General features: G+C 39.0%; 1 protein-coding gene across 3 annotated transcripts in view; it reads right to left on the reverse strand.

The window, feature by feature from the left end:
* BRCA1 (BRCA1 DNA repair associated) overlaps nucleotides 1–24275 on the reverse strand; it is a 90168-nt gene that overhangs the window by 25741 nt on the left and 40152 nt on the right. For all 3 annotated transcript variants that reach the window (XM_058182898.1, XM_058182899.1, XM_058182896.1), the window contains exons 11-14: nucleotides 16676–16764; nucleotides 6446–6605; nucleotides 1763–1908; nucleotides 529–616 (exon numbers count right to left, since the gene is read on the reverse strand). In XM_058182898.1, coding sequence (XP_058038881.1) covers nucleotides 529–616; nucleotides 1763–1908; nucleotides 6446–6605; nucleotides 16676–16764 — 483 coding nt within the window. The remainder of the gene's footprint in view (nucleotides 1–528; nucleotides 617–1762; nucleotides 1909–6445; nucleotides 6606–16675; nucleotides 16765–24275) is intronic.

The raw sequence follows: 24275 nt of genomic DNA on the forward strand, positions 1-24275 counted from the left end.
ACTAACGGTTAACTTTTCTAGCTGATTTGTTGCTTTTGTTTGCAATCTAGATATAAATTCAAACATTGAATCATATTTTATTGTGTTCTGCTGCTACAATGTTGGAACAGAAAAAGAAAAATTATACTTTTGCATATGAGTGTGAAAAAAGAAATGGACAGGAAATGTACGGATTTTAATTCAGGACTTCCAAGACCATTACATACCATTACAATTATTAGGAGATATATTGACCAATATGGAACAGCTAGCCAGATGCTTCAGGGAGAAATATTAGCAGCATATGATATAGTATGAATTTTGTGTTAATCACTATATCCAACATTTAACAATTAGAAAGATCACCTCTGAACATGAATGAGCAACAATGTAAAATAGAATTTTGAAGATCCTTATGAAAGATCTAAAATAGGCAAGACTAGCTATTCCATATTATTAAGATCTCACAATCCTAAAGGTATAGATACCTACCCAATCAATTACGAAGATAAAACAAATAGGAAGTTCACTTTTGTGTTTTTAACTCACCTGTTTTCATTATTAGATGGGTTGTTTTTTCAGTAATTGTATTAGACCAAGTGCTCTTAGTTTTCTTGGCAAATTTACGTACTAATTTCTATAAGAAAAATAAAACTGAATTAGAAATAATTGTGGTTTTATTAGTACACTGGAGATTGCTGACTTCTGAATGGAATATTTCATTTATTAAAAAAACGTATATCTCGCTTTTCCCTTACATTAACTACTTTACTTTTATACTATGATTATGAACTATAAAACCATGGTAGAACAGATAAAATCCAAAATTAGGATAGTTCAAAGATTTAGGGAATGATTAGTTTGACAGATCATCACATAGCAGCAGAACGCCATCAGTGAGGAGCCAATAAATACATTCATAGAGCAATAGAACTTAGACTTATATACCACTTTTTAGTGCTTTACAGCCCTCTCTAAGCAGTTTACAGAGTTGGCATATTGCCCCTAACAATCTGGCTCCTCATTTTACTGACTTCGGAGGGATGAAAGGCTGAGTCAATCTTGAACTGTTCAGAATTGAACTCCTGGAGTGAGCATGAGTTAGCCTGCAGTACTGCATTCTAACCACTGTGCCACCACAGCTGTTATAGGAGAAATAAATCCTTTATCTCTCCTGCTGTCAAATTGTAATGGTTATAATTAAATCAGGGATGAAATCTACATACCTTCCTTACCGGTCCGGAAGTGCACGCATTGCCCGCATGCGCTTTGCGCATGCACGACATATGCACGTGCAGACCTTTGGCTGAAGAGGTTGTAAAAAATGCTTTTAAAAAGCTCTGATGATCCCAGCTGAGCTGCACGATCGTCAGAGGCTTTTTTTTACTTTTAAAAGCATTTTTTACAACCTCTTCGGCCGAATAGGTTGTAAAACAAATGCTTTTAAAAGTAAAAAAAAAAGATCATGCGCCACAGTTGATCACTCCCCTCCCTGCGCTGTTCTACTTACCGCATGCCTCCTTTTGCCGTGCACTGTGCGCTCGCACCTCACATTGGTGCATGGTGCGCACTGCACATGTGCGTTGCCAGTGAACCGGTAGTAAACCAGTTCAGATTTCACCACTGATTTCTGCTTTTACTGTTTTATTGCTTTATATATTTTACAAAATAGCTGTGAAAGCAGGGTTATCTTTAAAAGAATGCTTCCCACAAAATGTTAAAGCTCAGAAAAATTTATATTTGATGCTATGAAAAATCTACAAGCATATCAGAGCATGCTTACCAATTCACTCTGGTTTAAACCAGATCCTACCAGAGACATTTTTTGCCCTCCAGTCAAAATTAGACTCTTTCTTTTCCTTTTCTTTGTGTTACAGCAGGTGGTATGTGCCAAGGGAGAGACTGGTTTTTCCAATACACTATGCATTTCTAAAAAAGAAAATTAAAAAAAAACTTGTTTATCTAGTTAATGACTTCTTTTATATTTGACAACAATTATTATAAAGTTACTTTTCTGAAACAAAAATATATTTTATATATATATATATTTGTTTTCTGAGGTTTTCACGGGTGTTTGTATGTAGGTCTTTGGTTGTTCGGGTTTTCTCCCGCGTAAAATTGGAAATGTCTTGGCAACGTTTCGACGAAGTCTCATTCGTCATCTTCAGGCTTCAGCTTCGTGGTTCTGGGAGCAATGTGTGATCGCAGCTGTTTCTTCCTTTTAACTGCTAGTGGGGGTTTGAACTGATTGGGTGGGAGCTTGGCTGTGCTCTGATTGGATGGAGGTTTTTTTTGTGCTCTGATTGGCTGTGGGTGTGTCCTGTTTGGGTGGGGGCTTGGTTGTGCTCAATTTAGTCTGTGTTGCAGGGGGATTTGAGCTGGTGAGCTGCATAGCTGTTGTTTGGCTTTGTGGTGGTGCTACATCTTCATAGTGAGTGTCAGTCTGCTGCATGTATGGATTGGAGGGGTTTGAAATGGCTAATGTTGCAGCTGCGGTCTGGCTTCTGGTCCTTGTGTTCTTCAATGCGTGCACTTATTCTTCTGTTGGTTTGTCCGATGTATGTGGTGGGGCAGGCAGTGCATGGGATTTCATATACTCCTTGATTTTCTAACTCAATTTTGTCTTTGGGGTTTCTTAGGATGGTGGATATTTTTCGGTTTGTGCAGAATGCTGTCTTGATGTTGTGTTTGTGGAGGATCTTGCTGATTCTGTCTGTGGTGCCTTTTATATATGGGAGGAGGGCTGTGCCGTTTTCTTGTTCTCTGTCTTGGATTTTAGTGGGGGGAACACAAGAACTCAGTCAAAAAAGAGGAACCAACTTCTTCCCTGGTCCAACACTTTAAAGTCACAGGACATGATATTGACTTTAAAAAGACCAGAACTATTGCCAAAACTGAACACTTTAACAACAGAATAATCAGAGAAGCCATTGAGATAGAAAAACGCCCACACAGCATGAACAAACGAGATGATACCTCCCGCCTACCAGCCATTTGGAAACCTGCCCTTATTGACAAACGAGTCCCTAACACGAGGAATGACACCAGACCCACACTCACGAGGTCCACACAGGATGTCACCACCGCACATCCACCCAGAAAGCAGACCCAAACCCACACTGATCATGAAGCACGACCAAGGACCAGAAGCCAGACCGCAGCTGCAACATTAGCCATTTCAAACCCCTCCAATCCATACATGCAGCAGACTGACACCCACTATGAAGATGTAGCACCACCACAAAGCCAAACAACAGCTATGCAGCTCACCAGCTCAAATCCCCCTGCAACACAGACTAAATTGAGCACAACCAAGCCCCCACCCAAACAGGACACACCCCCAGCCAATCAGAGCACAAAACCTCCATCCAATCAGAGCACAGCCAAGCTCCCACCCAATCAGTTCAAACCCCACTAGCAGTTAAAAGGAAGAAACAGCTGCATCACACATTGCTCCCAGAAGCACGGTTGAAGCCTGAAGATGACGAATGAGACTTAAATGTCGCCAAGACATTCCAATTTTACGCGGGAGAAAACCCAAATAACCAAAGACCTACATCCAAACACCCGCGAAAACCTCAGAAAACATACATACACACATATATATATATATATATATATTCATTCATATATATATATATATATATATATATATATATATATATATATATATATATATATATATATATATATATATATATATATATATATATATATATTCATTCATATATATATATATCTATTCTTCCTTCTTAGGAATGCCTGTATCTTTTAATTATCTATTAGGCAATGCAGCTTAATGTGACCTACACAATATTCAAATTATACTTCTAATTGTCAATCACATTTTAAAAGTAGAAAATGTCAAGTGATGCACATGATAGGATGAATGATAAAATAGAAGATAAAACATGGAAAAAATATAAAGACCTGAGGCAATAATATTTGTGCACATTTATTCTGCTTTCAAACAGTCTTAATGTATTTCGTCTCTCCAAAATGCAATTAAAAAGAAGAAAAAGACTTTAAACTAGCCAAAAGAACAAACTGTAATTTGTAATCAAGCTACCAATAAATACAAACAAGGGCTGCGTTTATTATGTTGTATTCAGTTTGTTTTGGGGTACAAAGGAAACTGATTGATTGATTTCACTAATTTAATATTTCAGTTCTATTATTTATAGCAATCAAAGGAACTGGCTTTGATTAGATTTGGAGATCCTAAAAAACAAGCATCTATAAGGTTGTTCCAGCAAAATGAATGTATTTTTACATTATTTTAATTAATGTATTTTCCTCCCAGCAAATAAGATTCTTTCAGGATATAATTCTTCAAACCCAGAAAATAATATTTCACACTCACTATATGGGAGGTATTAATAAATGGACTTGTATATAAGTAGCATACATGAAAAGATCATGGGGCCCCAAAACTGCAAACATTTTTGGAATTTATGATAAGTAATAAATTTCTGTTCTTAAAGTATACGTTATATAGAGAATTGTGAAATACTTGGCTTATTCAAGAACAATTCCACCACACACTACTAATTAACTCCCTCCAACCTGGCCATTACAGCTAAGAAATGCAAGCAGTTGCAGTTGTAGTTTCCTTAATATTTTATAAGAATCAGGAATGTTGGCTTCCTTTTTCTCCAGATTAAACAATTATTACTAGGTAAAGGTAAAGGTTCCCCTCATAGATATGTGCTAGTCGTTTACGACTCTAGGGGGCGGTGCTCATCTCTGTTTCAAAGCCAAAGAGCCAGCACTGTCCGAAGACGTCTCTGGGGTCATGTGGCTGGCATGACTAAACGCCAAAGGCACACGGAATGCTGTTAGCTTCCCACCAAAGGTGGTTCCTATTTTTCTACTTCCATTTTTTATGTGCTTTCGAATTGCTAGGTTGGCAGAAGCTGGGACAAGTAATGGGAGCTCACCCCGTTACGCGGCATTTGGGATTCAAATTGAACTGCCGACCTTTCGATCAACAAACTCAGCATCTTAGCCACTGAGCCACCGCATCCCTTACAACTATTACTATTTAAGTAAAATAATTGCTGATTTATTTCCCTAATCTAGAGTAAGTTTTCCTTTGATCTCCAGAGAATTAGAAACTGACTCATGAGAAATTAGATAAATCCATTACATTCCATATTTAATTGGGTAAGTGGGAGGATTAATGGGCAATTGAAACATCAATGATCCTGATCTCAAAATATTATATTTAATACAAATCAGAGCCAGCCTTGCACAAGCTTAAATTAATTTCACCTAGACAGCCATGCTATGGAATTGCTGTCTGAGGGTGACTGAGAATGGGGATTACAAACTCTAATTTTACTTGAGATTGAGATTAAATTAAAATTTGTAACATTCCCAAAGTGGATTGCAAAACAAAGTATCTCTGAGTACTTCATATCTATGGCTATTCTACTTTTCACTAGAATGTTCTCATCCTAGAGATTTACAGGGATTCCAACACAATGTGGCAATCTACTGAACAGAATCTTTTGAAAGAATTCAGCTGTCCTAATAATTCTGATCCACCTTGTCTATTTAGAATGGTGCTTTTCTAGAAAACTTGGAAGCAACTATTTTGTTCCCATTGATATTTTCAATCTGGTTCTCATGGCAGTATCCCAGAGAGGATTGAAACTGACAGACATTTCTGCTGTTCACCTGAAGTATCCTTCTGTAGAAGGCTCTTAATTATGTCTATTAACTACAGTTCTTCTACATCAATAAAATGTCAAAAGTTATAAGCCTCTGGAATCTCATTATTGTATATTTTATTGTTCCATGAAATGTAATTGGGTTTTCTGATGATATGATAATTAAACTTATCTTCTTTGTATAGAAGCACAGTTCAAAAGAATTGCAAAGAAAAAATCCTGGAACAAGTTCATTTCTTGGACCAAACTAGTTTATTTCCCTCAACTAGCTAATACACCATCACAACAATGCAATCAAAATCCATTTTAAAACCACTGCCATGGCAACAGAACTCTGAATTAATATTCATAAACTCCACTAGTAACAAAACAAAATTAACTCTATAATTCATCAGTGACAATCTATACCATGGTAGTATACTGCACAGAAGGCATATGTTTCGAATGAAAGAGTAAAACTGCCAGAAGAAAATAAATAGAGAGCATCTACAATGGATTGCTCCTCTCAGCTTTGAGTCAATCCCTAGTGGATGCTTGAGTCCTATACAGTTTATACTAAATCCAGCAAATAATTGAAGATTTAATATTTCTCTGAGAATAAAAAAACAGAGGATTTATGTATTAAATGCATTTGTTCAATAACGTATGCATTTAATACATAAATTCATAACAAGATATTCCATTTAAAAATGAATTACTTTGTTAATGTTTTATAAATAGGAAGACATTTCTAAATTCTCAGGAATATTGTTTTTTGAAAGAAAGGCAGTTTCAGAACATTGCCAGCTCACCCTTTCTTTTTTCTGTCTGCTCTCTTTTGAAATCAGTTTCCTCTCTTTCCAGTGAGCATCCTTCAGAGCCAACACTCTGGCTTCCGTCTTTGAGGGCAGCTTCAATGATAGCCATCTTCTGCTGCAGTTGCTTTAAGTTATTTTGCATAGCATCCCTTTGCTACAAACAGAAAAGAACAGGACACAGGCTTGCCTCAGATAACTTTTCATCAATGAACAGAGAATAAAACATTCAGAAGTGAGACACACAGAGAAATACATGGTGATATCACAAGCAAATCCTTTCATCAAGGAAGCACTTCAGTGCTTCTGACACAGAACTATTAGTCAGAATTGTCTCATTAGTCATCTAACAACTTCAGGTTTTGAGTTAATATAAGTGGCATAAATAAATAAAAGGGTAACACTGTCATTCAGCTCAAAAATGAGGGCAATTGTTTATCTTCCCAACTTACAAAACAGAGGGAAAATAAGAACACGATAAACCTCCAACTCTACTCTTAATTCTGGCTGCACTAATAAAACCAGTATCAAGAAGAGAATTTAGGTGCTTAACTTTTTGTGCTTTTATTTGTAACCATTTGGAGTAATTTTTGAGAGTGATATGGGTGATATCTAAATTTGATAAATAATTTCTTTTCTGGATTCCAATCCTGATCTAAAACTCAAAGATCAGGAGCTCTTTCAATATGCCTTAAATTGCAAAATAATAATACTATATTGCAGGGGAATTACTTAAAATAAGATCCCTTTTCATTTGGTCAGAGACAATATTTTTCACTGTAAATTTCATTTTAATTTTTTAAAAATACATTGTAATTAGACTGTAATTAAAAAAAAATAAACAAAACTGATTTTTAAAATTGTAATATACACTTCTATCCAACAGGTAAACTAATTAAGCTCTATTACGAGAGAGAGAGAGAGAGAGAGAGAGAGAGAGAGAGAGTGAGAGAGAGGGAAATAAAATCCTAACAATTGACATATTAAATTTCAATAAAACATCTAAATAAATTACAAATATATAAAAGCAATTTATCAAATCACACATAAAAATTGTCTGTTTGGAATTGTTTGAATGTTATGGAATATGTGCAAAAGGAAAATCATTTTAATACCTTGATTCATAGAAAAAAATGTCTTGTCAAAAATTGGCAAGTCACACATTTCTTGAATCTACTCATCATTAGGCAAAACAAACAATAACAAAAACAAAGAAAAGGGAAATGAACACTTATAAATATTTTATATTAGAGCAAAGGTAGTAAAAATATATTTATTAAAATACACTTTAAAAGGCAAAACAAATAAAAAAAGGAATAAAAAACATGAACGGATAAAGCATTCTAGTAGTTCCCCTCTTCCCACTTGAAATGCTATTTAAACATTGCTTTATAATAGTTTGAACATCTGTGATTCTTGCTCATTTCTAGGCTAGGTGTCCTGGCCTAGTTTGGCCTGGTTGGGCCCAGCTAGGCCTGCTTCTTCCCGGACCAGGAAGTTACATTGCCATCTGTAACATTGTCACCTGCATTTGTCATCTTGCACTTTGTATGGCCGGCCGGAGTTTTCTGGGTTCGGCCATCTTTGGAACTTCCCGGGAGGATGATTGGAGACCGACTGTTGCAGTGGGACTTTATCTTGAAACATCTACTGTGGAACCATCTACCTTGGAAATAGCTGAGACGCCATGGACAGAGAGAGGAATACCACCTCTATTAGATTATGGATTTTAGGACTGAGCTTGGTGCAGAGTAGTAATAACTTTCTACCATCAGACTACATCTGCTTATTGTACTATCTTGTGTCAGCGTTAAGCCAGCCACCATCCGAAGATATTCTGGCAGATGGGTATCCATTAGGATTTGGCATTACATCCTGCCACCCCAGACATTATACTACTACCTCTCGCTGTCTTCTTTCTCCTGCTTATGCTTTTGAACATTTATGCGATATTCTGCTTTGGAACTCTTGCGCCTGTGAGGTGCCCTGCCTCGCAGGAATGGCCCGCCAGATTATCAAGGGCCGGCCTCAATGACGGGTCTTGGGACCCACAGAGGTGGCATGCGAAAAAAGAGCCTTTGGGGTTTTAGATAGGGCTTTTTAAGGGGTGGAGGGTAGGGCGGGTGTTGGGGTAGCCCGTCGGGTGGGGAGCCAGTCCTTGCGCGTGCTCGCGACGGTTTTTAATGGGTTCGGAGGTTAGGGGAGATTGCGTTCCTGCTGGTGAGGGTGGTCTGATTTGCACGGTAAGTGGGAGGGGCAGATATGGCGAAAGGAGGGGACCATATCGTTTTGGGGGGGGCGCACGGTCGATGCTTGCAGGCGATCACGCGCCCCGATCCCCCGTCCTTTTCCCGTTCCCCGGATGGTCAAGACCCTCAGAGCCTGGGCCTTCGGCTGATGTTATGCAACGCACGGTCCGTAGTCAATAAGGCCCCCCTAATACACGATCTTATTCAGGGAGGTGCTGCGGACCTTATAGGCGTTATGGAAACCTGGCTGGGCACGGAAGGGGGTGTGCCCCTTGTTGAGATGTGCCCGCCAGGTTTCCGTGCATTCCATCAGCCAAGGGCCCAGGGTAGGGGTGGAGGGGTGGCGGTTGTGATTAGAGAGAGCCTAGAGCCGAGGGAGACCACTGTACCTCAGATTGCTGGGTGCGAATCCCTCTTTGTGAGATGGGGTCATAGGTGTCAGGTGGGATTACTGATCGCGTACCTGGCTCCTTGCTACGTGACAGTCGCCCTGCCCGAGCTCCTGGAGGTGCTGGCCGGGGTGGCAGTTGAGACCCCCAGACTTTTAGTCATGGGGGACTTTAACTTGCCATCTTCCGGCTTGTCATCGACAGCAGCTCGGGAGTTCATGGCTTCCATGACGGCCTTGGACCTGACCCAAGTAGTTGATGGCCCTACTCACATTGGGGGTGGCACTCTGGACTTGATTTTTGTCTCTGGTCAGTGGTTGAGAGATCTGGACTTGAAGGAAATAGTCATTGAACCTTTGTCATGGTCAGATCACTCTTCTCCGCCTGGACTTTCTGACCGCTACCCCCCACCGCAGGGAGACGGAGCCGATGCGTTGGTTCCGCCCCAGGCGCCTGATGGACCCGGAGGGGTTCCGGACGGAGCTTGGGCCATTCCCTGAGGGTCTGGCTCACGGCTCGGCTGAGGAACTTGTTGCGGCCTGGGAACAGGCCGCGGCGGGGGCCTTAGACCGAGTCGTGCCTTTGCGGCCTCTGACCCGGCGCAGGTCCCAACCGCCCTTGGTTCTCCGAGGAGCTGCGAGGATGAAGCGCCAGAGAAGACGCCTAGAGAGTTCCTGGAGGTCTAGCCGCTCGAGGCTGATCGGACACTAGTGAAGTCCTATACTAGACTTACCTAGTGGCATTGAGGAAGCGAGGCGTAGCTCGCCTCCTCCCTCATTGCATCGGCAGATAACCGCCCAGCCGCCTGTTTCGGGTGACTCGCCTCCCTTTACATCAGGGGGAGCGGGATGACCCGTTGCAGGGACGTGCTGAGGAGTTTAACGGTTATCTATACGATAAAATCGTTCAGCTTCGGGATGGTTTGGACCAGAATTGTAGTGACGCGGGTGAGACGGCTGAGGGCGGCCTTGGTGACATTTTATGGGATGAGTTTGACCCTGTGGCTCCCGAGGACATGGACAGGTTGTTGGGTAGGTTGAATGCCACCACGTGTTTACTGGACCCGTGCCCCTCCTGGTTGGTGCTGGCCACTCAGGAGGTGACACGAGGCTGGCTCCAGGCAATTACAAGCGCTTCCTTGGTGGAGGAGTCTTCCGGCCGCCTTGAAAGAGGCGGTGGTGAGACCCTCCTCAAGAAGCCTTCCTGACCCGCTGTTTTAGGTAATTATCGTCCGGTCTCCAACCCGCCGCGAAGGTTGTAGAGAGTATGGTGGCATATCAGTTTCCCTACACCTGGATGAAACTGTCTATCTAGACCTGCTCCAGTCCGCTTCCGCCCGGTTACAGCACTGAGACGGCTTTGGTCGCGTTGGTGGATGATCTCTGGAGGGCCAGGGATAGGGGATCTTCCTCTGCCCTGGTCCTGTTAGACCTCTCAGCGGCTTTTGATACCATCGACCATGGTATCCTGCTGCGCCGATTGGGGGGATTGGGAGTGGGAGGCACCGCTTATCGGTGGTTCTCCTCCTATCTCTCCGATCGGTCGCAGACGGTGTTGACGGGGGCAGAGGTCGGCCCGCGCGCCTCACTTGTGGGGTGCCGCAGGGTCGATCCTCTCGCCTTTGTTCAACATCTATATGAAGCCGCTGGGTGAGATCATCAGTGGCTTCGTGTGAGGTACCAGCTGTACGCTGATGACACCCAGCTGTACTTTTCCACACCGGGCCACCCCAACGGTTATCAAGTGTTGTCCCGGTGCTTGGAGGCCGTACGGGTCTGGATGGGGAGAAACAGGCTCAAGCTCAATCCCTCCAAGACAGAGTGGCTGTGGATGCCGGCATCCTGGTACAGTCAGCTGAGTCCTCGGCTGACTGTTGGGGGCGAGTCATTGGCCCCGATGGAGAGGGTGCGCAACTTAGGCGTCCTCCTGGATGAACGGCTGTCGTTTGAAGATCATTTGACGGCCGTCTCCAGGAGAGCTTTTTACCAGGTTCGCCTGGTCCACCAGTTGCGCCCCTTTCTAGACCGGGATGCCCTATGCACGGTCACCACGCCTCGTGACGCCTCGCCTGGATTACTGCAATGCTCTCTACATGGGGCTCCCTTGAAGGGCATCCGGAGGCTGCAGTTAGTTCAGAATGCGGCTGCGCGGGTTATAGAGGGAGCCCTCGTGGCTCCCGTGATGACACCTATCCTGCGCAGACTGCACTGGCTACCTGTGGCCTTCCGGTGCGCTTCAAGGTGTTGGTAACCACCTTTAAAGCGCCCATGGCATAGGGCCGGGTTATCTACGGGACCGCCTACTGCTACCGAATACCTCTCACCGACCTGTGCGCTCACAGAGAGGGACTCCTCAGGGTGCCGTCAGCTAGACAGTGTCGCCTGGCGACGCCCAGGAAGGGCCTTCTGTGGGGCTCCCACCTCTGGAACGAACTCCCCAGGACTCACAACTTCCGGACCTCCGAACCTTCCGTCGCGAGCTCAAGACGCATTTATTCATTTGTGCAGGACTGGCTTAGATTTTAAATTTAGATTTTAAATTTATAGATTTTTAAATTTACAGGGGTTTAAATTTGGTTTTAAGATTTATATTTATATTTTTAATATTTGGCATTAGAATAAGTTTTTTAATAGTTATTTTAATTGTATATAAATGTTTTATGTGCCTGTGAACCGCCCTGAGTCCTTCGGGAGATAGGGCGGTATACAAATTTGAATAAATAAATAAATAAATAAATAAATAAATAAATAAATAAATAAATTTCTCTTTGAATCTTTCGACTTCTTTTAAATAGTTTCCTTTTCCCCCCCCAGAAAACATTTAAGTTAACTTGCTGTGTAATGTTAGGTATAAGGGAATCATTGCTACTTGAATTTAAAATATCTGCTGTAAATATCATAGTGTCATTGTTTTCATAGCTGCCTAGTCTCTCAATTGTATTGCCAGAAAGTTTTTTCTTTTCCAATGTTGTAACAGATTGAGTCTTGTCTCTATCAACATGCATCTTAATAAATTATGATGCTGTACATTTATGTTTTCTGGGATCACCTCTAATAAAAGTATTTGTGGTTTTAATTCAAATTTTATTTCCAGAATTTCCTAAAGTTTATTTCTTTCCAGTACTTTTGAGTCTTTTTACAAAACCATCATATTTATTGTTATATGTTTTTTTCCCTCCTTGGCAATAATTGACAATTGTATGTCATCCGCGGAACATTTTGTAATGAAACTTTTAACTATCTTCTTCACAATTTTATTTATTTCCATTAATTGCTGTAATTGTTTTGAAATAAATCTTTATGTTCTGTAAATCCTTTAGGCCCAATATTTTTTTTTTCAAATTCACTGTCAATTTTGTGACTGGAATATAATTCCTATTTTTTTTCATGTTCTGATATGATCTTGTATATAATTTATTGTTCTCTATAGCTTTTATCATCCTTCTTTCTCTTTTCTAATTTGATATATGAAATGTTTCTTTGCATTTTTAAAATGTTCTTGAAAAGGGAATTTTAACATAAAAATCGAAATAAATAAAAATCGAAATAAATAAATAAATAAATAAATAAACATTTATTATAAAAATAAACATATTTTTATAATTTTTGGGAGTTCTGCGATCTTCAATATATTTAGTAATTTGAGTATTGTCAACCTGGTTTTATAAATCTGCTCTATTTCCTTTATTTTCTCATTTAATTATGATTTTTCTTTTTTTATTTGCTGCAAGCTTTATTATTTTATTTATTTATTTATTTATTTATTAAATTTTTATACCGCCCTTCTCCCGAAGGACTCAGGGCGGTGTACAGCCAAAATAAAACAAGAATGTATACAATTTAAAACAACAATTAAAAAGAGCAAATTTTAAAGGCTGATTATTAAAATTTAAATTAAGAAGTTAAAAAATATTAAAAAACCCAATTAAAATACATCCCTAATTATGCCAGTCCCGCTTTAATGAATAAATATGTTTTGAGCTCACGACGGAAGGTCCGAAGATCAGGCTGGATTAAAATATAGTTAGCCCAAATAGTTACCTCTGATATCCCCAGAATTGTATATATTTACAAAAAGCACTTTAATTTTTCTTTGTATTTCTGCAATATACTTTTTGAAGTAACAGAGCATAATTCATTCACCATCTGAAAGGCATTTTTCTCTCTGAAGATATTAGAATTGGTGCGTGATCTGTGTACACCATTGAGCATATCCATACTTCTTTAATAGATGGCGCGAGAGCCTTTGAAATCTAGCACATATAAACTTTCGAATACATTTGATATCTTGCTAGAAAAAAAACACCTCTAATTTTTTGCTTTGGGATAGTTTTAAAATCTCCAAGCATTGATTAATGCCAGTATATCCACATATTGAAAAGCTTTTCAAAAGGTGCTGTCTCCTTTTCCCCCTGCGATGATTTGTCTAAGCTTCAACCTAGCACTCTATTCAAATTTCCTACAATAATGATTTCCTCCCCTATAATGCCTATCAATAACTGAAATAATATTTTCTAGAATTTTCCTTATTTGAGCTTGGAGCATAAAGTCATGCCAGCACTGAGATCTTCTTTTCTTAATTTCAGGATTAAAATTCTTCCTTCTTTATCTTTTAATTCTTCTAGTATTCCTAATATTTAAAATGAAATACTACTCAATTTTTGTCTTTCCTACTACTGTATATATCTACCCTAGTTTTCCCCCCAATTAAATTGCCATGGTTTTAATGAATATGTTTCTTGCAGGCAAATAGCATCAACATTAACTGTTTTGAGTTTATGCAAAATTAGCTTTCATTTAGTCCATTTTTATTCATGAGATCAATCTTCTCTTGTCTATTTTCTTTTTCTTTCTTTTTGGGTTTCTTTAAGACCATTTTGATTCCTGGAATTTGCTTGAACTAATCTCTGAGGTTTTCTTAGTGAGATTTTAGAAGTACTTTGCCACCGCCTTCTTCCTAGGTCTAAGAGAGGGTGATTAGTCTAAGTTCACCTCCTTTATACCTATATCAAAATTAGAACTCAGGGTCTTGTGATTTCTAGCCTGTTGCCTTAACCACTGCACCAAACTCTTTCTCCTTGTCCATTTTAAATTTTAATTTTCCAGCATCCTTCTCCGCATCAGGAAGTTCTTTGTCCTGAATAGTTAATCTTTCATATAAAAAGGACCCCTTTTACCCATCCTGATCATTTTTTTCATTTCCAAAAAAGACTTCCAGAATTTTCTATCTACATCTAATTTATTTAAATTGTTGGTACAAATGTTAGTATAAAAAAAAGGAAGATAGTTTTGATTATTCAAGCCAAAAAAATAATACAGGTAGTCCTTGGCTTACAATGGTTCATTTAGTGACCATTTGAAATTACAATAGTACTGGAAAAGGTGACTTATGACTATTTTTCATACTTATGAAGGATCAGATGATGGAATGTATGTACAGATGAGGCCCTGGGAATCAGAGGAAGGGTCACATGTGGAGATAGGACCCAGTTATGGATGGAATGGACATGAGAGTGAGGAATATGAATTCTGATAAAACGTTTTCTCTCATCTTCATTTCTTTGCCTTATAACAAACAGATAAGAGCTTTGCTCTTTCCTGTCTTCTCTTACTGCAGAAGGAGGCAGGGGTCGCGGGGAGTGGGGTGCTACTGCCTTGAGACAAAACTGTTTGTTCTTTTTGCAATAGGAAGGGGGGGCTGCACACAGAAGTTAGCATTTTATCTGTTAGAAAACCACTAGCCAGGATATTAGGAACAAGAATAGCTCGCTTATAAGAAAACCCCCAAAAATCACATAGCTGGCACACTTTGCAACATACCCGTGACCTGGGGTGAAATATAGGTGACGCGACATTTTAGCTATTATTAGCATAAGAAGCATAGGACTTTTAGGGGGTTGTAAAACAACCAATCAATATTATATGCTATGCATGCATTATTAGGTGAAGGGCAAAGGGAATGTATGGGACCACCCTTCGACTATAAGAATTGTTGTACGACTTTATTCGAGGCCCTTGGTTAGCTTTTCAAACCAGGGTCCTTATATCTTGGTACCAAAATAAAAGTATAATTTTGTATCACACCTTGTGTCTGGTGATTTATCGGCTTCGACACCAAGCAAGAACCCAGTTTTGGGGACAACACTTATAACCATTACAGACTCTCCATGGTCACATGATCAAAATTCAGATATTTGGAAACTGACTCATATTTAGGCAAATGATTATTATTTTGTTACCTTCTGACAAGCAAAGTCAATGAGGAAACCAAATTCACTTAACAACCATATTACTAACTTAACAATTGCGGTGATTCACTTAACAACTGTGGCAAGAAAGGTCATAAAATGGGGCAAAACTCACTTAACAAATGTCTCACTTAGCAGCATAAATTTGGGGCTCAATTGTGGTTATAAGTCAAAGACTACCTGTACAACAGCACAACTATCATTTCTGTAACTGGATCCATTGACCTTGCTATTGGTCTCCTATTTATGCCATTTCACCCTTCTTTTCCACAGAGCTAGGTCTTTGCATTATATATCCAAAGTAGTATTGTTTGCCTGTTAATTTGTGCCTCAAATGAAATCTCAGGATTGATTTGTTCAATGATTCATTTTCTTTTCTTTTCTTCACTGTCCATAGCATTGTCATGAATCAGTCAGTTCATCAAGTTTATACAATTGCTTGCAGAATTGAAAACAAAGTAAATTAATAAATTTGGGCCTGTAATTTTCTGGCCACCATTTATTCAAATTTCACAATTATATTTTTTGGGTTAGTCCATTTTTGATATTTAACTTTAATCTTTTTAACTTTAATAATTGAACTTTAATTTTCAGGCCCAGCAAAAACTGTCCAGCTCAAGTTAATCTAATACAATACACAGAGGATGGCTTCAAACTGAAGGAAATGGGGTTTCATTGATCTCACTGTGGCTTAGTCAACCATGAGGCCCTGTTGAAGAAAGTATTTCACCTTATATAGGATTTTAAATTCATGAAAATTAAAGGATGCCTGCTAGAATATCATAAACTTCATGTCAACTTTCAGAGACAACACAGTTGGTGGAGAACCCAAAAATCCATTTTACAGAGCAAAGGAAACAATGCAAGATATGTGTTAAGATACAGATAGACAATAAGTGAAACAATTTCCTAGAGCAATGAGGTTTCTACAGACCTCTGGTGAGATACCAGTTTCCTCACTTTTTCTAATTTAATTGTGAGAACAGGACATCTTTATCAAAATTACTAGCCAGGATAAATAAGAGAAAAGATCCAATAAGAATTGTTAAGGGGAAAAAATAGTTGAACCAAAAGTAAAAGCATCTTTTTTTCTGTATCTTCCCCATATTTGAATGTCATGGTTATGCACTTTTTAATAAACTCTAACAGATTAAACATACCCAGACGTTTGTATTATCACCTAAATGAATTTTCAAACCTTTTATAATTTTAGCTAATCCTTCTCAAATTATTCACATTCATTGCAAACTCTTCCTTATAAAGTAGCATCTAACTAATCTTATGTTGCCATTCACATAAATTAGATGATCACATTTATGTCTGAAAACATACAATCTCATACCTGTGTGGTGAGAATTTCACTCTGGGAGAATTGACCTAATGAATCTTCCAGAGGGGTTGCCTCACTGGCATAGGGCATCATTTCTTCACCTTACAGAAACAAAATGTTTTACAGAGAGTAAGAGAGAGCAAACAATTCCTGGGAAGAGTTGGGTGTGGAAAGCTCTTTAAAGAATAACATGAGGAAGTTCAAGAAACTACAGAACTCTATAGATTTTTTTCAGCATCTGAATTTAGACAATCTAGCTATACAAGCAATAAAGCATCCTATATGACAGGCAGCTATTTGGGTATTGAGGTTACCTAATGTTAAGTAATGAAAAATAAAATAAAATAAATAAAATATATGAGAAAGAAATTGAGCAGAACCCCAAAGTAGAAATGTTTCTCTAAGCTATACCTTTGTTTATGAGTGGTCTCAACCTATGAGGATTTAATTTTATTACAGTAATTTCAAGTCTGATTTAGAAAGACTGATACAGCAGAGACCCGGATAGCCCTTTTGTCACATATTTAATATGGTTTGATTCACACATTATGCTAAGCCAGTTGATGTATCTGTAGCTTAGTATGTAAACAGCAATGGACTGCTGTTGTTTTTTTAAATTTTTCGAACCTATGGCCGGATCATGATCCTATTGGGCTGCTACTGGGTTGCACTTTGATGGAATGATTTAATAGGGATGCTGGAATGCTGGAGCACAGTAAGATACTAAGGATATAATTCAGAATTCAAGTTATTATGGACTGTTCTGCTTATTCTTTTGCAGAGAAAGAGAATAAATATGGAGATAACTGGTCACAACTGTATGTCTGGTAAAATTATTGAATAAACGCTTTGCTAGAAGAAATCAAAATTGAATTGCTGAGAGTTGGAAAGCATATAAATTTATTAAATAAATAAATAATGGTTGTAATTCATTTGCTAGGCTATAGTATTTACTTATACACTTTTGCATCCTGTTGATATTGAGCTTTAGAGTACACTGAAATGGAAGTTCTGGGATTTAAAGCCTGAGGGAATAATGATTTTCTCTTACTTAAAAAAGCTGTACTGTAATGTTTCTTTATTATTGAACCAACAATACAGCTGTAGCCTTTTTCAATAGTTGTAAAACAAACAGGCTGGATTTTGGAAGAGGAGGGCGCTAGACTTATCTGTGAACTTGATGCAGATACATAGAATGTGAAGGGGGATAGCAATCCGAGCTATTTGCCATCCAAATTCCAAACTGACTGAGGTAGTTCTAACTTTTTCAAAAAAATAGTCATTAACGTTTTACTGCCAGCTGGTTGGCATGGAGTAGAAACATAGATTATTTGTCCATCTACTTAGTAGTCCAGGAGTGAAAAAAGTGAAGCAAGAACCTTATTCCGAATTTCATTATCTTCTATGGTTGGAATATCTGAAATGTTTCATATTTTAAACCAAAATAATACATCCAAGATTATTCCAATAACATATTTGGTGGCTGTTTTCCTGACCTTAAAACAAAGCATGTTTACTATTTTGTATATATCTATGCTAAAAAGAATTAGTTAACTTCTGAAATGCAAAATGCAAACATGCATTACAATGGAATTCTTCATAGACATTAAAAAAGAATAAAAGCACAAAGCGAAATGAAATATTTCAATGGACAGAGACACATATTTTAATTCAAGGATTCTCAAACTGATGGACCAAGGTGGCATCAGTAACTTCAAGACTGGGAAACCAATTTTTTTAAAAAAAAATGCTTTAAGTAATCAAGCTAGGATATTTTGAGTATTACTAAAACTGACAATAATAATTATAATAATATAATTTTATTCAGAACTATCTGTATACTCAGACGTTACCTTAACAGCTCTTAGGTTCTTGGGTAGGACTTGAAATGCTAAGTTTTTACCATCCTCAGATTGTGAATCAAATTGAAGATTAAATCACTAACAATAATAACAACAACGATGATGATAATAGTCTGGTTCATTAATATTGCAATACCAGGTGATGAACAAATTGAAGAGAAATAACTAGGAAAAAAACATAAATATTGCAATCTGCAAATTTCAATTCAGCAATTGTGGAAGAAGAAATCAATGGTTATACCAATAATAATAGGAGCCCAGGTGGGCTGGGTTGTAGTGGTGGTGGGATTCAAATAATTTAACAACTGGTTCTCTGCTCTAATGACTGACTGGGTGGTCAAGGCCAACTCGACATCACTCACATCGAGGGGTGCTTCACCTCGCCCAGCCTCTTGTGACCATGGGGATGCTACAACGGCCACAAATGTGAAAAACGGTCATAAGTCACTTTTTTTCAGTGCCATTGTAACTTTGAATGGTCACTAAATAAACTGTCAAGTCAAGGATTACGTGTACAAAAAATATAAAAGCTTCTTTGCTTGCAAAAAGCTGCCCTAAACACCAATCATTGAAATCATTGACATACTGAAATTCAATGACAGTCACAGCCATCATGGAAACCCAAACCATTCTGTCCGAATACCTTCCTTTTCATCAGCAATCCCTGCAACCCAGAGTTACAAATCAGGCAGGGTGCCAGAGCACCTTGAGGAATTAAAATAGTTAAAATGGAAAGATAACTATCAGCAGCCAACCCTTGCTCATAAAGTGAAATCCTTTAGCAGAGAGGTCATTTAAGTTCTTCAGAAATTTGGTGAGCATACTTGGGCTAAAAATGCCAAGTTAAAGAGACAAATTAACAAAGTATAATGGTTATCCCGAACCAATGCGGACTGGCTGAATCCCACCACTGGATACATGGAAAATTTGAACTTATCAGAGCTGAATATTCTGATTTTGCAAAAGATTACTTTACTTGGAACTGCCTATATACTCAGATGTTACCTTAAGAGTTCTGAGGTCCTTGGTTAGGACTTGAATTGTTAATTTTTTACCAGTCCCAGACTGTGAATCGAATTGAAGATTAACAGCAACAACAACAATAAATATGATTAAGGCAGTCAGAATTAAGTCCTTGGTCTTTCTTCATTTTTTCTGCTCTTAAACAATACTTTTTTAACCAGATTTTAGACAATGGTTAAAAACTGGCTAAGTGAAGAAAGAGAGTGAGGGACTAATTCTGGCTGCACAAGATCAACCCTTAAGAACAAAGGTATACAAAACCAGTATTGAGAAGACAGCAACAGACATTAAGTGCTGCCTATGCAAAGAAACTGAAAAAACAATGGACCATTTGGTAATTTGGACCATCCAGCCCTTGGTTATTAATGGAGACCAAGTGGAGCAAGTAGCTAGTTTTAAGTTTCTGGGTGTTATCATAAAAGAGGACCTGACATGGGGCGCTCACATTGCAGCACTGGTAAAAAGGGCTCAGCAGAGATTATACTACCTGAGACTTGTCAGTAAACAACAACTGAATGAAAAACTGCTGGTGACCTTCTACTGCTGCAACATAAGAGTGTATTTTAATTTACTGCACCTGTGTATGGTTTGCCAATTGCACAGTGGCAGATAGGACAGCGCTCCAGAGGGTTAACATCATTGCCTCTGCAGCTGATAAGAGAGATCCGGATTGATCGACAGCGAAACAAGGGCAGGGGGTGCCACGTGCATCAATCCAGAGCCCATTTCTCAGCTGCGGAGGCCATTCCTGAAGACCTCTGGTGGAGAAACACGGGAGAAACATCAGAAGCTTTGTGCAAAGATCGATGGTACAATAGAAGATGTGGCTGCAGGTTAATGGTGATAGTTTGGGAGAGGTTAATATCAAGAGAAGAATCTTGCAAGGAGACTCAAAGTCATTATTGTTTGTCATTGCACAAATTCCTCTATCAGCAATACTGAGTACCTGAGATCATGGCTATCAAACATCAAAAACATCTGCTAGACTAATCCATCTCCTTTGAATGGATGATCTGAAACTGTATGGAAAAACACCATCTGAAATAGAATCACTGCATAACATTGTATATACAGCCAAAATATTGCAATGGAGTTGGGATTGGACAAATGTGCCATGATTACCGTCAAATGGGGAAAAATAGTGAAATCTAGATGCCATACAAAAATAACATTACATCTGGATGAAGATGATTACTACAAATACCTGGGTATCCTTCAAGCTGGCAACATCAAGCACAATGAAATCAACCAAAAGGTTAGATGTGAATATATCAACAGAATGAAGATCTTAAACTTCAAACTCAGTAGAGGAAATACCATTAAGGCAATTAACTTCTGAACAGTTCCAATCATTAGATACATAACCATATTTCCCCAAAAATAAGATCCTGTCTTATATTTTTTTGAACCCTGAAATAAGTGCTTGGTCTTATTGCCATGCGCTCAAAAGCCTGATTGGGCTTATTATCAGGGGATGTCTTATTTTGGAGGGAAACAGGATAATTGGAATAGTAGACTGGATTCAAGGAACAAAAACCCTGAACAGCAAGACTAAAAAAATAATGACAATGAATTATGCCCTTTATTCTCAGAGTGTTGTTGACAGATTCTATTTACCAAAGAAAATATGTAGGCATGGAACGTTGCAAGTACATCAGAAGGTTGAAGAAGAAATAAGGGAATTGGAAGAATATCTGAAAGACAATGAAGAAGATGTACTAAAGCCAGTATATATATCAGGAAGAGTTACTGTGTACTGGAGAGGCCAAACAGGCCTATAAGAACCAAATGAAGAACAGAAAAGAGTTATGGGAAAATTTTACATGGCCAGAAAATTTAAAAAAAATAACAGGTAAAGCACATAATAACAAGAGCTGGCAATGGCTATGAGCAAGAAAGTTGAAAAAAATAGAAATGGAGAGGGTAATTCTGACTGCACAAGACCAAGCCTTAAAAACAAATATGGATAATCCTTGACTTGCTACCCCAATTGAGATCAAAATTTACGTTGCTAAGTAGACAGTTAAATGTGTTTTGTCCAATTTTATGATCTTTCTTCCCACGGTTGTTAAGTGAGTCACTGTAATGCTTAAGTTAGTAGTAGAGCTGTTAAATGAATCTGACTTCCCCCACTGACTCTGCTTGTCAGCAGAGGGATCATATGACCCTTGGACACTACAACTGTCATAAATATGAGTCAGTTGCCAAGCGTTTGAGTTTTGATCATGTGACCAGGCCCTCCTGCAAGGGTCATAAATGTGAAAAACAGTTATAAGACACTTTTTTCAGTGCTGTTCTAACTTCAAATGGTCACTAAATGAACTGTTGTAAGTTGAGGACTACCTGTACATACAAAACCAGTGGTAAGTGCCACCACTGTAAAGAAGTGGAAGAAACAATGGACTACCTTCTTAGGTGCTTCAAGAGGATTGCAGTCTGACTACAAGCAACAGCAGAACAAAGTAGCAACAATAGCGCATTGGAAGAAATACCATTTCTCTGCAAGCAAAAACTGATGAGACCATAAAACAGAGAAAGTTAGAGAGAATTAAATGTTAATGTCCTCCGGGATTCCAACAGACAGGCCCCTATCACATAATACATCAAACTTAACAATGGTTAATAAGACAAAAAAGTCTGGATGATGGACATGGCAGTACCTGGAGAAAGCAGAATACAAGAAAAGGAAATTGAGAAGGTAACAAAATACAAAGACTTGCAAATCTAAAAAGAATGACTGTGGCAAAAGAAAGCAAATGTACTTCCATTAGCATTAGGCGCCTTGGGTACCATCCCAAAACAACTGGAGCAATACCATCAACACTGACAAATTCACTACCAGTCAATTGCAGAATTCAGTTTTACTTGAATCAGCTTCCACCCTAACGTCCTATAACGAGGATGGCAAACCTATGGCACGCGTGCCACAGGTGGCATGCATAGCCATATCACTGGGCACGCAAGCTCAGCTTCGGGCCTTCTGGGCCCACCAGAAGTAGGAAAACAGGCTGTTTGCCTGCCTCCAGAGGGGCTGGGGGTGGGGAAGGGCCGCTTTTCTCTCTCACCTGGCTCCAGACCCTCTCTATGAATCTGGGGAGGATGAAAAGTCTTCCCCATCCACCCAGAGGCCCTCCAGAGGCCCGAAACGGCTTGTTTGCCAACTTCTGGTTGGACAGGAAGTGACTTTTTTGCTGTCCCCAGTCTCCAGACCCTCTCAAGGAGTCTCTGAAGGCTGGGGATAGCAAAAAAGTCATTTCCTGTCCAACCAGAAGTTGACAAACAGGCCATTTCTGGCTTCCGGAAGGGTGGGAAAGGCCGTTTTCACCCTCCCCAGACTCATAGAGAGGCTCTGGAGCCAGGTGAGAGAAAAATGGGCCTACCAGGCCATCACATGCCAGGAGCAGGTGGAGAGTGTCGCACACACATGCACACATAGAATTATGGGTGTGGGCACGCACACGACCCCCGCCCCTTGGCACGCAATGGCAAAAAGGTTAGCCATCACTGTCCTATAACATCCATATCTGCCTATCCCAGGTCCCTGGGAAGAATTCAGTAGATGAATAAAAAATGCCAAATACAGCCTGAACATCTGGCTGATTGCATGACAAACCATAATAGACAAAAAAAAAAAAAAATCTAGTTACCAGTTCTTTTGGGAGACAAGCAGAATAAAAATTCAGTTTAAAATAAGAAATTGAAATTGATTAAAATTATAATAAAAATTATGAATTACATGAAGTTCTTTCAGCATTTGACAATTTTTTTAGGGATTTCAATTGACACATCAGCTACTATTATGTGTAAAATGAATAACTACATTTACAACATCCCATTTTTGAAACAATATTTAACAATTATTGATAGAAAGAGCAAATTCTGATTAAATTGATAGAGCAAATTCTGATTAAAAATTAATATGGATAAGAAACGAGAATTGTCTCAAAAATGAAACCCAGATTTCAGTAATAATGCAAAAATAAAAAAGTTAATTCTTTGAATTAAAAAAAATGGATGGTTAAACTTGTTTTTTAAATTTTACAGTACCATTATTTTGTTATGTAAATAAAATGTAATTACCATAATTTTTGGACTAAAAGATATTTCAGACTATAAGATGCACCTAGTTTTTGGGGATGAAAATGTTGTGGTCCGCCAGCAGCCTGCGAAGCTGGCAGCAGAGTCGAACAGTGAGGAGGCTGGGGAAGAATATGGGCCAGTCCTGCGGTCTGAGGAAGGTTCAGACAAGGGCTCTGCATCGGAGGCAGAGATGGGGCCAGGGCCATCTGGGAGTTATGCGTGGACTTCGGAGCCTCCAGTTGAAACAGGGAGGCAGAGGAACAGGAGGAGCCTGTTCCTAGTGTGTGCATGCGCAGAGCTGCCAGAAGGCAAGAACAGTTAAAACAAAAGGGACGACTCAGGAGTAAGGCCTAGAGATGATTGGCCCCTCCCATAAGGCTTAAAAGAGGAGCAAAGGCACGTGGGCCCTTTGCAGGAAAGCAACGTTAATTCTGTTCCCAGTCAGCATCTGTTTGATTCTGGACTCTGTGTGGCTTTGCCAAGTAGGTCTTTGGTAGCATGTCAAGGGAGATAAAGGTTAATGATTATCCCAAAGGACTTCTCCCGAAGAACTTTTTGCAACTAATTGGGACTCACCTATGAAAGTAATTCATAAAAGTTTTTTGGGACTACTCGTGTGTTTTAATGACTCAGTAAGCCTAGGTCAC

This window comes from Ahaetulla prasina, chromosome 4 (assembly GCF_028640845.1).
Source record: "Ahaetulla prasina isolate Xishuangbanna chromosome 4, ASM2864084v1, whole genome shotgun sequence".
Classification (NCBI taxonomy): domain Eukaryota; kingdom Metazoa; phylum Chordata; class Lepidosauria; order Squamata; family Colubridae; genus Ahaetulla; species Ahaetulla prasina.